General features: G+C 43.4%; 1 protein-coding gene across 2 annotated transcripts in view; it reads left to right on the top strand.

The window, feature by feature from the left end:
- Nucleotides 1–17,901, top strand: part of LOC110528667 (centromere protein P) — a 179,863-nt gene that overhangs the window by 10,172 nt on the left and 151,790 nt on the right. For both annotated transcript variants that reach the window (XM_021610800.2, XM_021610799.2), the window contains exon 5: nt 3,282–3,370. In XM_021610800.2, coding sequence (XP_021466475.2) covers nt 3,282–3,370 — 89 coding nt within the window. The remainder of the gene's footprint in view (nt 1–3,281; nt 3,371–17,901) is intronic.

The raw sequence follows: 17,901 nt of genomic DNA, 5'->3' as shown, positions 1-17,901 counted from the left end.
ATAAGTATTCAGACTCAAAAATTGAGCTCAGGTACATCCTGTTTCCATTGATCATCCTTGAGATGTTTCTACAACTTGGAGTCCACCTGTGGTAAATTCAATTGATTGGACATGATTTGGAAAGGCACACACCTGTCTATAAAAGGTCCCACAGTTGACAGTGCATGTCAGAGCAAAAACCAAGGCTGGCGGTTTAAAGAATTGTCCGTAGAGCTCAGAGACAGGATTGTGGCGAGGCACAGATCTGGGGAAGGGTAACAAAATATTTCTGCAGCATTGAAGGTCCCCAAGAACACAGTGGCTCCATCATGCTTAAAATGGAAGAAGTTTGGAACCACCAAGACTCCTCCTAGAGCTGGCCGCCTGGCCAAATTGAGCAATCGGGGGAGAAGGGTCTTGGTCAGAGAGGTGACAAAGAACCCGATGGTCACTGACCGAGCTCCAGAGTTCCTCTGTGGAGATGGGAGAACCTTCCAGAAGGACAACAATCTCTGTAGCACTCCACCAATCAGGCCTTTATGGTTGAGTGTCCAGACGGAAGCCACTCCTCAGTAAAAGACACATGACAGCCCGCTTGGAGTTTGCCAAAAGGCACCTAAAGGACTCTCAGACCATGAGAATCAAGATTCTCTGGTCTGATGAAACTAAGATGGAACTATTTGTCCTGAATGCCAAGCGTCACATCTGGAGGAAACCTGGCACCATCCCTACGGTGAAGCATGGTGGTGGCAGCATCACGCTGTGGGGATGTTTTTCAGCTGCAGGGACTGGGAGACTAGTCAGGATCGAGGGGAAGGATGAACGGAGCAAAGTACAGCGAGATCCTTGATGAAAACCTGCTCCAGAGTGCTCTGGACCTCAGACTGTTGAGCCTTTTTGGTAAAGTTACCCTGTATTGGAATTAGCTCCCAGGCTCAGGAGGCCAAGTAGACACAAGGCTGTTTGGCTCATCTCAGTCACCAAGAGGTTATTTATTCTGATGAATAAATAATGCCATTCTGGTGGATGGTAACGTTCAAATACCCAGCCAGCCCTGAAACGAAATGTACACCATATCATAGGAAAAGACACTGCATTCACACTGATTTTCACAAAGCGGGCCGTTCGATCTTGTCACGTCAAGCCCAAATATATCATACTTTGACTGAAACGATGATCTATTGACTTAAATCATCGTGCAACGTCATGGCATAGCTCTGGCCATCGTCTTTGAGCTCGAGAAGGTGGATATTTGCTGGTTTGGCCATTTTTAATTGACAGAAATATTGTCCAGAAATTGCCTGTTGTATCTAGGCCTATATACTGTATCTTCAAGGGTTGAATGGATGAACCTGTTGTCTGCTGTCTTCAACACAAGGGGGCAGTGTAGATCTATATTTATGACAGACTGAAGCAAGGGCATGTAGTCAACACAGGAAACAGACATATCACCCCTCAGTTTAGGGATTCTATGGCAGACTGAATCAAGGGCATGTTGTCAACACAGGAAACAGACATATCACCCCTCAGTTTAGGGATTCTATGGCAGACTGAAGCAAGGGCATGTAGTCAACACAGGAAACAGACATATCACCCCTCAGTTTAGGGATTCTATGGCAGACTGAATCAAGGGCATGTTGTCAACACAGGAAACAGACATATCACCCCTCAGTTTAGGGATTCTATGGCAGACTGAAGCAAGGGCATGTAGTCAACACAGGAAACAGACATATCACCCCTCAGTTTAGGGATTCTAGAACCTTTGTTTAATGGAAAACAATTAGTATAAAGTTTAGATTTCCAATGGAGAACTGTCTAATACTGCCGGTTAGAGATGCTTTTAGACCAAACCAATGGAGAACTGTCTAATACTGCTGGTTATAGATGCTTTTAGACCAAACCAATGGAGAACTGTCTAATACTGCTGGTTATAGATGCTTTTAGACCAAACCAATGGAGAACTGTCTAATACTGCTGGTTATAGATGCTTTTAGACCAAACCAATGGAGAACTGTCTAATACTGCTGGTTATAGATGCTTTTAGACCAAACCAATGGAGAACTGTCTAATACTGCTGGTTATAGATGCTTTTAGACCAAACCAATGGAGAACTGTCTAATACTGCTGGTTATAGATGCTTTTAGACCAAACCAATGGAGAACTGTCTAATACTGCTGGTTATAGATGCTTTTAGACCAAACCAATGGAGAACTGTCTAATACTGCCGGTTATAGATGCTTTTAGACCAAACCAATGGAGAACTGTCTAATACTGCTGGTTATAGATGCGTTTAGACCAAACCAATGGAGAACTGTCTAATACTGCCGGTTATAGATGCTTTTAGACCAAACCAATGGAGAACTGTCTAATACTGCTGGTTATAGATGCTTTTAGACCAAACCAATGGAGAACTGTCTAATACTGCCGGTTATAGATGCTTTTAGACCAAACCAATGGAGAACTGTCTAATACTGCCGGTTAGAGATGCTTTTAGACCAAACCAATGGAGAACTGTCTAATACTGCTGGTTATAGATGCTTTTAGACCAAACCAATGGAGAACTGTCTAATACTGCTGGTTATAGATGCTTTTAGACCAAACCAATGGAGAACTGTCTAATACTGCTGGTTATAGATGCTTTTAGACCAAACCAATGGAGAACTGTCTAATACTGCTGGTTATAGATGCTTTTAGACCAAACCAATGGAGAACTGTCTAATACTGCTGGTTATAGATGCTTTTAGACCAAACCAATGGAGAACTGTCTAATACTGCTGGTTATAGATGCTTTTAGACCAAACCAATGGAGAACTGTCTAATACTGCTGGTTATAGATGCTTTTAGACCAAACCAATGGAGAACTGTCTAATACTGCTGGTTATAGATGCTTTTAGACCAAACCAATGGAGAACTGTCTAATACTGCTGGTTATAGATGCTTTTAGACCAAACCAATGGAGAACTGTCTAATACTGCTGGTTATAGATGCTTTTAGACCAAACCAATGGAGAACTGTCTAATACTGCTGGTTATAGATGCTTTTAGACCAAACCAATGGAGAACTGTCTAATACTGCCGGTTATAGATGCTTTTAGACCAAACCAATGGAGAACTGTCTAATACTGCCGGTTATAGATGCTTTTAGACCAAACCAATGGAGAACTGTCTAATACTGCTGGTTATAGATGCTTTTAGACCAAAGTAGGCTTTTGTTGAATAAGTATCAGTTCAGTGTATCGTATTATGATTGGTTGTAATTGATCCCGTTTTTAAAGCTAACTGACGTCTTTGACCTTCTCATAGGAGGACACTACCCTGGTGAGGACGATCACTGACCTCAACATCGTCATGGACAGCACTGAGTTTAAGGACTTCGGTAATTTTGTGTCTGGGTAAGGCCTTAATGTTGAAACATGTATTTCAACAATTACTGTTCTAACACTCGCACTCGATCAATAGCGATCAATATCTTTACTGTCAGGGTATAAAGACACACTGTAGGTCTAACTACTTACCGGTGCAAGTCATTTGTAAACGTGAAACTCAGTAACGTGTTGTGTTTGTTTAGCTCATCTTAGGACTGAACCCACGTTTGTTTAAGACTGCTAAAAAATACAAAAAAATAAAGTTAATTCGGAATATTTAGGTAAGTTAGGTGGTCAACTCATTGCTCCTGTTTTGTAGTACCTTACTCTGGTTATAGACAGCTACAGGCTGTTGGAAGATCTGAAGACCAATCCCGTGTTCCCTAATGGCATTCTATTCCCTACAAAGTGCACTACTTTTGACCAGCTCTGGAGTCATTTACTATATAGGGAACAGGATGAAAGTGCACTACTTTTGACACTATGTAGAGATTAGAACGGCATTAGGGACTGGTCTTTTGTCTTTGGCTTGACCAGAGCCTTGGCATCATCTCTCTAGATTTATTTTCCCACTAGTGGAAAAGTAGCCGTTTTTTTTTATTTTTTATTGCTGAATGGATTCTCCTCAATGTGTATTACATTTATAGACAGATGGTCTGTGTTATTGAAGCCCTTGAGTGAATGTATATCAACCTGCAGATATCAACAGTTATAATTCTTCCTAACAGAAATGGCATCAAATGTGTTTTTCTGTTTCTACAACAATGGCCGAGACAACCAAAGGGTACGATGGTCACCATTTTAGTAAATGAACAATGCACAAATTTTTTAATTTAGCGGGGGGGGGGGGGGTACATTTCTCATTTTCTCTGTTCTTTTACTCCCATAAGTCACCATGCTTTCAAGGTTCAACACGTTCCCATTTTATTGAGCCAACATTTAGTTCATCTGAGGTTGTTGTTGTTGTCGTATATAATGGAAAGGATCTATACAAAACCAACTATAATAATGTTTCCCTGTCATATGGTTCAGTCGAGACAACAGTCCATGTGATTTCTATCCAGACAGAAATTATTGCAGTTTGCATCCACACCCACAAGTGGTGTTGTAGCTAGGTTTCTGTCGTGCTGTAGCTAGGTCTCTGTCGTGCTGTAGCTAGGTCTCTGTCGTGCTGTAGCTAGGTTTCTGTCGTGCTGTAGCTAGGTCTCTGTCGTGCTGTAGCTAGGTCTCTGTCGTGCTGTAGCTAGGTCTCTGTCGTGCTGTAGCTAGGTCTCTGTCGTGCTGTAGCTAGGTCTCTGTCGTGCTGTAGCTAGGTCTCTGTCGTGCTGTAGCTAGGTCTCTGTCGTGCTGTAGCTAGGTCTCTGTCGTGCTGTAGCTAGGTCTCTGTCGTGCTGTAGCTAGGTCTCTGTCGTGCTGTAGCTAGGTCTCTGTCGTGCTGTAGCTAGGTCTCTGTCGTGCTGTAGCTAGGTCTCTGTCGTGCTGTAGCTAGGTCTCTGTCGTGCTGTAGCTAGGTCTCTGTCGTGCTGTAGCTAGGTCTCTGTCGTGCTGTAGCTAGGACTCTGTCGTGCTGTAGCCAGGTCTCTGTCATGCTGTAGCTAGGTCTCTGTCATGCTGTAGCTAGGTCTCTGTCATGCTGTAGCTAGGACTCTGTCATGCTGTAGCCAGGACTCTGTCATGCTGTAGCCAGGTCTCTGTCATGCTGTAGCCAGGTCTCTGTCATGCTGTAGCCAGGTCTCTGTCATGCTGTAGCCAGGTCTCTGTCATGCTGTAGCCAGGTCTCTGTCATGCTGTAGCTAAGACTCTGTCATGCTGTAGCTAGGTCTCTGTCATGCTATAGCTAGGTCTCTGTCATGCTGTAGCCAGGACTCTGTCATGCTGTAGCCAGGACTCTGTCATGCTGTAGCCAGGACTCTGTCATGCTGTAGCCAGGACTCTGTCATGCTGTAGCCAGGACTCTGTCATGCTGTAGCCAGGACTCTGTCATGCTGTAGCCAGGACTCTGTCATGCTGTAGCTAGGTCTCTGTCATGCTGTAGCCAGGACTCTGTCATGCTGTAGCCAGGACTCTGTCATGCTGTAGCCAGGACTCTGTCATGCTGTAGCTAGGTCTCTGTCATGCTGTAGCTAGGTCTCTGTCATGCTGTAGCCAGGACTCTGTCATGCTGTAGCCAGGACTCTGTCATGCTGTAGCTAGGTCTCTGTCATGCTGTAGCCAGGACTCTGTCATGCTGTGCGGTATTAGTGTTTACATGATTTTGATTTATTTTAATGGGGTACTTTACTGAAGCTCAGAGCAGTCTCCTGCTCCACTTAGTAAAACACATGAAAGTGGATTTGAGTGTCAGTCTTTCTAGTTGTGGATGGATTGCCGGAGGATAAAAGGTCAGTCATTTGGTATTGTTATTTTGTGGTGTTTCATTAGGATCCCCATTAGCTGTTTCATTCATTTCGTCATTTTCCTCAAAAGAACTCTTAGAAGCACTAATGACGTTCTATTCACTGGTCAAAAGATTCTAAGAACACAGAATGGAACAGTTTTGGTGTTTCATTAGGATCCCCATTAGCAATTGCAAATGCAGCAGCTACTCTTCCTGGGGTTCCACACAGAACACAGAATGACATACAGTGCCGTGCGAAAGTATTCGGCCCCCTTGAACTTTGCGACCTTTTGCCACATTTCAGGCTTCAAACATAAAGATATAAAACTGTATTTTTTTTGTGAAGAATCAACAACAAGTGGGACACAATCATGAAGTGGAACGACATTTATTGGATATTTCAAACTTTTTTAACAAATCAAAAACTGAAAAATTGGGCGTGCAAAATTATTCAGCCCCCTTAAGTTAATACTTTGTAGCTCCACCTTTTGCTGCGATTACAGCTGTAAGTCGCTTGGGGTATGTCTCTATCAGTTTTGCACATCGAGAGACTGAACTTTTTTTCCCATTCCTCCTTGCAAAACAGCTCGAGCTCAGTGAGGTTGGATGGAGAGCATTTGTGAACAGCAGTTTTCAGTTCTTTCCACAGATTCTCGATTGGATTCAGGTCTGGACTTTGACTTGGCCATTCTAACACCTGGATATGTTTATTTTTGAACCATTCCATTGTAGATTTTGCTTTATGTTTTGGATCATTGTCTTGTTGGAAGACAAATCTCCGTCCCAGTCTCAGGTCTTTTGCAGACTCCATCAGGTTTTCTTCCAGAATGGTCCTGTATTTGGCTCCATCCATCTTCCCATCAATTTTAACCATCTTCCCTGTCCCTGCTGAAGAAAAGCAGGCCCAAACCATGATGCTGCCACCACCATGTTTGACAGTGGGGATGGTGTGTTCAGCTGTGTTGCTTTTACGCCAAACATAACGTTTTGCATTGTTGCCAAAAAGTTCAATTTTGGTTTCATCTGACCAGAGCACCTTCTTCCACATGTTTGGTGTGTCTCCCAGGTGGCTTGTGGCAAACTTTAAACAACACTTTTTATGGATATCTTTAAGAAATGGCTTTCTTCTTGCCACTCTTCCATAAAGGCCAGATTTGTGCAATATACGACTGATTGTTGTCCTATGGACAGAATCTCCCACCTCAGCTGTGTAGATCTCTGCAGTTCATCCAGAGTGATCATGGGTCTCTTGGCTGCATCTCTGATCAGTCTTCTCCTTGTATGAGCTGAAAGTTTAGAGGAACGGCCAGGTCTTGGTAGATTTGCAGTGGTCTGATACTCTTTCCATTTCAATATTATCGCTTGCACAGCGCTCCTTGGGATGTTTAAAGCTTGGGAAATCTTTTTGTATCCAAATCCGGCTTTAAACTTCTTCACAACAGTATCTCGGACCTGCCTGGTGTGTTCCTTGTTCTTCATGATGCTCTCTGCGCTTTTAACGGACCTCTGAGACTATCACAGTGCAGGTGCATTTATACGGATACTTGATTACACACAGGTGGATTGTATTTATCATCATTAGTCATTTAGGTCAACATTGGATCATTCAGAGATCCTCACTGAACTTCTGGAGAGAGTTTGCTGCACTGAAAGTAAAGGGGCTGAATAATTTTGCACGCCCAATTTTTCAGTTTTTGATTTGTTAAAAAAGTTTGAAATATCCAATAAATGTTGTTCCACTTCATGATTGTGTCCCACTTGTTGTTGATTCTTCACAAAAAAATACAGTTTTATATCTTTATGTTTGAAGCCTGAAATGTGGCAAAAGGTCGCAAAGTTCAAGGGGGCCGAATACTTTCGCAAGGCACTGTAATACAGAACATCAATAGACAGCTCAAGGACAGAACTACATATATTTTTATTTAAAGGCACACATAGTCCACATATCAATGGATACACACAAACTATCTAGTTCCAACAGGGGTGAGGTGATGTGCCGTGAGGTGTTGCTTTATCTGTTTTTTGAAACCAGTATATTTGAGCAATTTGAGATGGTAGGAAGTTCCATACAATAAGGTATCTATATAATAGTGTACATTTTCTTGAATTTATTCTTGATTTGGGGACTACGAAAAGACCCCTGGTGGCATGTCTGGTGGGATAAGTGTGTGTGTCAGAGCTGTGTGTAAATTGACTATGCAAACAATTTTAGTCTCCTCAACTAGTTCAACAGCCACACCATTCATTACCAGATTCAGCTGAGGTCTAGAACTTGTACCAAATACATCGCTCTTAGTTTTAGAGATGTTCAGGACCAGTTTATTACTGGCCACCCATTCCAAAACAGACTGCTACTCTTCGTTAAGGGTTTCAGTGACTTCATTAGCTGTGGTTGCTGATGTGTATATGGTTGAATCATCAGCATACATGGACACACAGGCTTTGTTTAATGCCAGTGGCAGGTCATTAGTAAAAATATAAAAGAGTAGAGGGCCTAGAGAGCTGCCCTGCGGTACACCACACTTTACATATTTAACATTAGAGAAGCTTCCAGTAAAGAAGCTTCCAGTAAAGAAGCTTCCAGTAAAGAAGCTTCCAGTAAAGACAACCCTCTGTGTTCTATTAGATAGATCACTCTGAATCCACGATATGGCAATCTGAGGTTGGAAAGCCATAGCACGTAAGTACTTTTTCAACAACAGGTTATGGTCAATAATACCAAAGGCTGCACTGAAAACATTGGTAAATATCCCATTGGCTGAGCCAATCACCTTTGGCGGCGATTACAGCTTTGAGTCATCTTGGGTAAGTCTGTATCGGCTTTGAGTCGTCTTGGGTATGTCGGTATCAGCTCCTAGAATCTTATTATTATCAATTTCTTTCAACCAGTCATTTGTGTCAGTGCAGTACATGTTGAGTGCCCTTCTCTAAAAGCATGCTGAAAGTCTGTTGTTAATTTGTTTACAGAGAAATAGCATTGTATTTGGTCGAACACAATTTTTTCCAACAGTTTGCTAAGAGCTGGTAGCAAGCTGATTGGTCTGCTGTTAGAACCAGTAAAGGTTGCTTTACCACTCTTGGGTAGTGGAATGACTTTGGCTTCCCTCCAGGCCTGAGGACAAAGACTTTCCTCTAGACTCAGCTTAAAGATATGACTGGCTATAGAGTCAGCTACCATCCTCTGTAGCTTTTCATCTAAGTTGTCAATGCCAGGAGATTTGTCATTATTGATCATTAACAATAATTTCCCACCTCTCCCACACTAATTTTACAAAATTCTAGTCGCTAGTGCTGAATGGACTGCAGGAGGATTAAAGCAATGCAAATTCAACCCAGTCAGTAGTGGGGTGCTGAACTGCTGAACACAACATTTTCCTGGTTCTATGGTAACATTTGTTGTGGTTCTTTTTGCTGCATAATCTCAAATGTCTGTCTTGAGTCTTCTGTCTTTGACTGGAGGCATGAGGAAGGATGTTTTCTCTCCTAAATCTCTGGATTGATTAGTGGGGGACTTGTTCTCTCTTTACAGCAGAACCAACATGCTGCTGGTCTTCATAGCCTATAACGCCTGAATAATATTGTCTGGTCTGACAGAGGATCGGTGCTGGCACACGGGACGTGGAAAACTACTGGAGATAATGATTCTCACACAAGTCTGTGGTTGCGTCCCAAATGGTACTCCATTCCTTGTGTAGTCCTATGGGTCCTGGTGAAAAGTAGTGCACTCCATACGGAATAGGGTACCGTATGGAATGTAGCCTAAGTAGTCTGTATATTTTTCTCTGTCTGGGGCAGAGGGCTTTTTAAAAAATCATTACTCAGAGAAAACCCTGTTGGCGACATCTCATGTAAACTGCTGACTGGACTCGCAGAGAGAGGTTCCTAGATGCCATGCCAATACAGGCACTGATTGCTGACACCTGGTTGGATTGGAGCTTTTGGAGAGATTTAAAAACATGATTTGTTATGTATAAGACACATCAAGATGTATATAAGAGCCTGAAACAGTGTAAAGGCCCAATCGTACTGAACCAACAGATACACTGTACTGTGACTTCAGAAACTACTCATACACCTTGACCTATTCCACGTTTTGTTGTGTTACAACCTGAATTCAAAATGGAAGACATTTAAAAAAAAAAAAAAATCTCACCCATTTACACAAATTACCCCGTAATGACATTAAAAAACATGCTTTTAGAAAGTTTTGCTAATTTGTTTAAAACGAAATACAGAAATCTAATTTACATAAATAGTCTTTTTATGATTCTTTTTTATTTATTCAGGGAAAAACCCCACTGAGGTCTCATTTCCAAAGGTGCCCATATTACAACAACCAATATAATGTAAAACAAAATGGTAATCAATACAAAACACCCAACAGTCCACAGCTACCAGGTCCTCAATCAACACCTTAAACTGCCCCGAGCGACACCACAACATCTAATTGTAATGAGTTCTGCTAATTGTTCAAACTCATTTAAACTAAAAGAGGATTTACCTAATTCAGTCGGAGGAACATTTTTTAAAGAGTTATCCAACCATGTGAATGGGTTTGGTAACTCGTATTTACATATTTTAACAACGAAGTTAGGTAAGTAAGTCTGGAAGCTTGTGTACTAGAGCTTTGCAAATTTTTTTTTATATTGAATTGATCTACAGTTACTTTTACATCTACATTTTTTACCCCCTTTTCTACCCAATTTCGTGGCAGTAGTTACTGCCTCATCACTACAACGCCCGTACGGACTCGGGAGAGGCGAAGATCGAGAGCCATGCGTCCTCCGATACACAACCCAACGAAGCCGCACTGCTTCTTAACACAGCGCGCATCCAACCCGGAAGCCAGCTGCACCAATGTGTCGGAGGAAACACTGTACACCTAGCGACCTGGTCAGCTTGCACTGCGCCCGGCCCGCCACAGTAGTCGCTAGTGCGCGATGAGACAAGGATATCCCTGCCGGCCAAACCCAACCTACCACGGACGACGCTAGGCCAATTGTGCGCCGCCCCATGGGCCTCCCGGTCGCGGCCGGCTGCGACAGAGCCTGGGCTCTAACCCAAAGTCTCTGGTGGCACAGCTGGCGCTGCAATGCAGTGCCTTAGACCTCTGCGCCACCCGGGAGGCCCCGATCTACGGTACTTTTAATGAGGACCGTCCAACCTTTTTGATACATGAGTATTAAAACTGTCACCTGTGATCAAACGAACGGCGTTATGTTAGACGGCATCCAAAGGTTTAAGAGTAGTGGCTGCTGCATTCTGGTAAATAGAGTCACCTGGCTGCGGCATTCTGGTTAATAGAGTCACCTGGCTGCTGCATTCTGATTAATAGAGTCACCTGGCTGCGGCATTCTGGTTAATAGTCACCTGGCTGCTGCATTCTGGTTAATAGAGTCACCTGGCTGCTGCATTCTGATTAATAGAGTCACCTGGCTGCGGCATTCTGGTTAATAGTCACCTGGCTGCTGCATTCTGGTTAATAGAGTCACCTGGCTGCTGCATTCTGGTAAATAGAGTCACCTGGCTGCTGCATTCTGGTAAATAGAGTCACCATAGTCAAGAACTGGCAAGAAAGTTGACTAATCAATCTGCTTCCTGCTGTTTTAGGGAGAGGCAAGATCTATTTCTAAAAAACAAGCCCACTTTTTAAATCTTAGCTTTTTAACTAGCTCACGAGAATGTAAATGCAAAAGCCCAGATATTTATTGGTGGGAAATCATTGGCAAATATCCCATTGGCTCAGCCAATCACCTTTGGCGGCGATTACAGCTTTGAGTCGTCTCCGGTATGTCTGTACCAGCTCTGAGTCGTCTTGGGTATGTCTGTACCAGCTTTGAGTCGTCTTGGGTATGTCTGTATCAGCTTTGAGTCGTCTTGGGTATGTCTGCATCAGCTTTGCACAAATGGATTTGGGGATTTTCTTCCTTGCCGATTTTTCTCAAGCTCTGTTAAGTCAGATGGGGAGTGGAGGTGAACAGCAATCTTCAAGTCTTTCCACAGATGTTCAATGGGATTCAAGTCTGAGCTTTGACTGGGCCACTCAAGGACTTTAACATTCTTGTTCTGAAGCCATTCCAGCGTTGCTTTGGCTTGTATGCTTGGAGTCATTGTCCTGTTGGAATGTAAATCCTTGCCCTCAGTCTAAGTCGATTTGCTCTCTGAAGTAGGTTCTCAGTAAGTGTTAGCGACATTCATTGTCCCCTCTATCCTTACCAGTGTCCCAGTCCATGCTGCTGAAAAGCATCCCCATAGCATGATGCTACCACCACCATGCTTCACGGTAGGGATGGTGTTAGATGAGTGATGAGCTGTGCCTGGTTTTCTCCAGACATATAGTGCTTTGCGTTCAGACCAAATAGTTATATTTTTACTTCATCAGACCACAGAATCATTTGCCTGATGCTCTGAATCTTTCACATGCCTTTTTTTGCAAATTAACTCCAGAGTCGTGCTGTCATGTGCCTCTTTTCTTCTCAGGAGTGGCTTCCGTCTGGCCACTTTCCCATAAAGCCCCAGATTGGTGACGTTCTGTAGTGACTGTTGTCCTTCTGGCAGGTTCTTCCATCTCAGCCAACGAAGCCTAGTTTTGTTCGTGGTCATTGGGTTGTTGGTCACCTCCCTGACCAAGGTCCTTCTTGCTCGGTACCTCAGTTCTGATTGGACGGCCAACTCTAGGCAGAGTCTGGGTAGTTGCGTATTTTTTTAATACTCTTCCTCGTCACTATTTCATCTTAGAGCTCCACGGACAGTTCCTTGAATTTAATGGAATCGTTTCTGCTCTGATACGCACTGTCAACTGTGGGGAAATTATATAGACAGGTGTGTTTCTTTCTAAATCCTGTCCAAACAAGTGAATTGGCTACAGGTGGACTCCAATCAAGTTGTTGTAGTGACATCTCAAGGATGATCAAAGTAAATTGGATGCACCTGAGCTCAGTTTGGAGTGTCATAGCAAAGGGGTGTGACTACTTATGTAAATTAGATATTTCTGTAAAAAACAACAACATGTTATCGCTTTCTCATTATGGTATACTATGTGTAGATGGGTAATCCATTTTAAATTCTGTCTGTAACAAGAAGTGGAATAAGTCAAGTGGTATGAATACTCTTTGAATGCACCGTATTCCACCCTGATACACTGTGGACAGGATGCTGTGTGTATATACAGATACACTGTAGACAGGATGCTGTGTGTATATACCACCCAGATACACTGTAGACAGGATGCTGTGTTTATATACCACCCTGATACACTGTAGACAGGATGCTGTGTTTATATACCACCCAGATACACTGTAGACAGGATGCTGTGTGTATATACCACCCTGATACACTGTAGACAGGATGCTGTGTTTATATACCACCCTGATACACTGTAGACAGGATGCTGTGTGTATATACCACCCTGATACACTGTAGACAGGATGCTGTGTGTATATACCACCCTGATACACTGTGAACAGGATGCTGTGTTTATATACCACCCAGATACACTGTGGACAGGATGCTGTGTGTATATACCACCCTGATACACTGTAGACAGGATGCTGTGTGTGTATACCACCCTGATACACTGTAGACAGGATGCTGTGTGTGTATACCACCCTGATACACTGTAGACAGGATGCTGTGTGTGTATACCACCCTGATACACTGTAGACAGGATGCTGTGTGTATATACCACCCTGATACACTGTAGACAGGATGCTGTGTGTATATACCACCCTGATACACTGTGGACAGGATGCTGTGTTTATATACCACCCAGATACACTGTAGACAGGATGCTGTGTGTGAATACCACCCTGATACACTGTAGACAGGATGCTGTGTGTATATACCACCCTGATACACTGTGGACAGGATGCTGTGTTTATATACCACCCAGATACACTGTAGACAGGATGCTGTGTGTATATACCACCCTGATACACTGTAGACAAGATGCTGTGTGTATATACCACCCTGATACACTGTAGACAGGATGCTGTGTGTATATACAGATACACTGTAGACAGGATGCTGTGTGTATATACAGATACACTGTGGACAGGATGCTGTGTTTATATACGACCCAGATACACTGTAGACAAGATGCTGTGTGTATATACCACCCTGATACACTGTAGACAGGATGCTGTGTGTATATACCACCCAGATACACTGTAGACAAGATGCTGTGTGTGTATACCACCCTGATACACTGTAGACAGGATGCTGTGTGTATATACCACCCTGATACACTGTAGACAGGATGCTGTGTGTATATACCACCCTGATACACTGTAGACAGGATGCTGTGTGTATATACCACCCTGATACACTGTAGACAGGATGCTGTGTGTATATACCACCCTGATACACTGTAGACAGGATGCTGTGTGTATATACCACCCTGATACACTGTGAACAGGATGCTGTGTTTATATACCACCCTGATACACTGTAGACAGGATGCTGTGTGTATATACCACCCTGATACACTGTGAACAGGATGCTGTGTTTATATACCACCCAGATACACTGTGGACTGGATGCTGTGTGTATATACCACCCAGATACACTGTGGACAGGATGCTGTGCTTTATATACCACCCAGATACACTGTGAACAGGATGCTGTGTTTATATACCACCCAGATACACTGTGAACAGGATGCTGTGTGTATATACCACCCAGATACACTGTGGACAGGATGCTGTGCTTTATATACCACCCAGATACACTGTGAACAGGATGCTGTGTTTATATACCACCCTGATACACTGTAGACAGGATGCTGTGTGTATATACCACCCTGATACACTGTGAACAGGATGCTGTGTTTATATACCACCCAGATACACTTTAGACAGGATGCTGTGTGTATTTACCACCCTGATACACTGTAGACAGGATGCTGTGTGTATATACCACCCTGATACACTGTGGACAGGATGCTGTGTTTATATACCACCCAGATACACTGTAGACAGGATGCTGTATGTAAATACCACCCAGATACACTGTAGACAGGATGCTGTATGTATATACCACCCTGATACACTGTAGACAGGATGCTGTGTGTATATACAGATACACTGTAGACAAGATGATGTGTGTATATACCACCCAGATACACTGTGGACTGGATGCTGTGCTTTATATACCACCCAGATACACTGTGGACAGGATGCTGTGCTTTATATACCACCCAGATACACTGTAGACAGGATGCTCTGTGTTTATATACCACCCAGATACACTGTGGACAGGATGATGTGCTTTATATACCACCCAGATACACTGTAGACAGGATGCCATGTTTATATACCACCCAGATACACTGTAGACAGGATGATGTGCTTTATATACCACCCAGATACACTGTAGACAGGATGCTGTGTGTATATACCACCCAGATACACTGTAGACAGGATGCCATGTTTATATACCACCCAGATACACTGTAGACAGGATGATGTGCTTTATATACCACCCAGATACACTGTAGACAGGATGCCGTGTGTATATACCACCCAGATACACTGTAGACAGGATGCCGTGTGTATATACCACCCAGATACACTGTCGACAGGATGCCGTGTGTATATACCACCCAGATACACTGTAGACAGGATGCCGTGTGTATATACCACCCAGATACACTGTAGACAGGATGCCGTGTGTATATACCACCCAGATACACTGTAGACAGGATGCCGTGTGTATATACCACCCAGATACACTGTAGACAGGATGCCGTGTGTATATACCACCCAGATACACTGTAGACAGGATGCCGTGTGTATATACCACCCAGATACACTGTGGACAGGATGCTGTGTGTATATACCACCCTGATACACTGTAGACAGGATGCCATGTTTATATACCACCCAGATACACTGTAGACAGGATGCTGTGTTTATTTACCACCCAGATACACTGTGGGATGCTGTGTTTATATACCACCCAGATACACTGTGGACAGGATGCTGTGTGTATATACAGATACACTGTAGACAGGATGATGTGTGTATATACCACCCAGATACACTGTGGACAGGATGCTGTGTGTATATACCACCCTGATACACTGTGGGATGCTGTGTTTATATACCACCCAGATACACTGTGGGATGCTGTGTTTATATACCACCCAGATACACTGTAGACAGGATGCTGTGTTTATTTACCACCCAGATACACTGTGGGATGCTGTGTTTATATACCACCCAGATACACTGTGGACAGGATGCTGTGTGTATATACAGATACACTGTAGACAGGATGATGTGTGTATATACCACCCAGATACACTGTGGACAGGATGCTGTGTGTATATACCACCCTGATACACTGTGGGATGCTGTGTTTATATACCACCCAGATACACTGTGGACAGGATGCTGTGTGTATATACAGATACACTGTAGACAGGATGATGTGTGTATATACCACCCTGATACACTGTGGACAGGATGCTGTGTGTATATACCACCCAGATACACTGTAGACAGGATGCTGTGGTTATATACCACCCAGATACACTGTAGACAGGATGCTGTGTGTATATACCACCCTGATACACTGTAGACAGGATGCTGTGTGTATATACCACCCAGATACACTGTAGACAAGATGCTGTGTGTATATACCACCCTGATACACTGTGAACAGGATGCTGTGTTTATATACCACCCAGATACACTGTAGACAGGATGCTGTGTTTATATACCACCCTGATACACTGTAGACAGGATGCTGTGTTTATATACCACCCTGATACACTGTGGACAGGATGCTGTGTTTATATACCACCCAGATACACTGTAGACAGGATGCTGTGTGTATATACCACCCTGATACACTGTAGACAGGATGCTGTGTGTATATACCACCCTGATACACTGTGGACAGGATGCTGTGTGTATATACCACCCTGATACACTGTGGACAGGATGCTGTGTGTATATACCACCCTGATACACTTTAGACAGGATGCTATGTGTATATACCACCCTGATACACTGTGGACAGGATGCTGTGTTTATATACCACCCAGATACACTGTGGACAGGATGCTGTGTTTATATACCACCCTGATACACTGTAGACAGGATGCTGTGTTTATTTACCACCCAGATACACTGTGGGATGCTGTGTTTATATACCACCCAGATACACTGTGGACAGGATGCTGTGTGTATATACCACCCTGATATACTGTAGACAGGATGCTGTGTTTATATACCACCCAGATACACTGTGGACAGGATGCTGTGTTTATATACCACCCAGATACACTGTGGACAGGATGCTGTGTTTATATACCACCCTGATACACTGTGGACAGGATGCTGTGTGTATATACCACCCAGATACACTGTAGACAGGATGCTGTGTTTATATACCACCCAGATACACTGTGGACAGGATGCTGTGTTTATATACCACCCTGATACACTGTGGACAGGATGCTGTGTGTATATACCACCCAGATACACTGTGAACAGGATGCTGTGTGTATATACAGATACACTGTAGACAGGATGATGTGTGTGTATATACCACCCAGATACACTGTAGACCGGATGCTGTGTTTATATACCACCCTGATACACTGTAGACAGGATGCTGTGTGTATATACCACCCTGATACACTGTGGACAGGATGCTGTGTTTATATACCACCCAGATACACTGTGGACTGGATGCTGTGTGTATATACCACCCAGATACACTGTAGACAGGATGCTGTGTTTATATACCACCCTGATACACTGTAGACAGGATGCTGTGTGTATATACCACCCTGATACACTGTGGACAGGATGCTGTGTTTATATACCACCCAGATACACTGTGGACTGGATGCTGTGTGTATATACCACCCAGATACACTGTAGACAGGATGCTGTGTTTATATACCACCCTGATACACTGTAGACAGGATGCTGTGTGTATATACCACCCAGATACACTGTAGACAGGATGCTGTGTTTATATACCACCCAGATACACTGTAGACAGGATGCTGTGTGTATATACCACCCTGATACACTGTGGACAGGATGCTGTGTTTATATACCACCCTGATACACTGTAGACAGGATGCTGTGTTTATATACCACCCTGATACACTGTAGACAGGATGCTGTGTGTATATACCACCCAGATACACTGTAGACAGGAT

This window comes from Oncorhynchus mykiss, chromosome 7 (assembly GCF_013265735.2).
Source record: "Oncorhynchus mykiss isolate Arlee chromosome 7, USDA_OmykA_1.1, whole genome shotgun sequence".
Taxonomy (NCBI): domain Eukaryota; kingdom Metazoa; phylum Chordata; class Actinopteri; order Salmoniformes; family Salmonidae; genus Oncorhynchus; species Oncorhynchus mykiss.
Note: the sequence above shows the minus strand (reverse complement) of the source record. Positions and strands in the feature narration are given on the sequence as shown.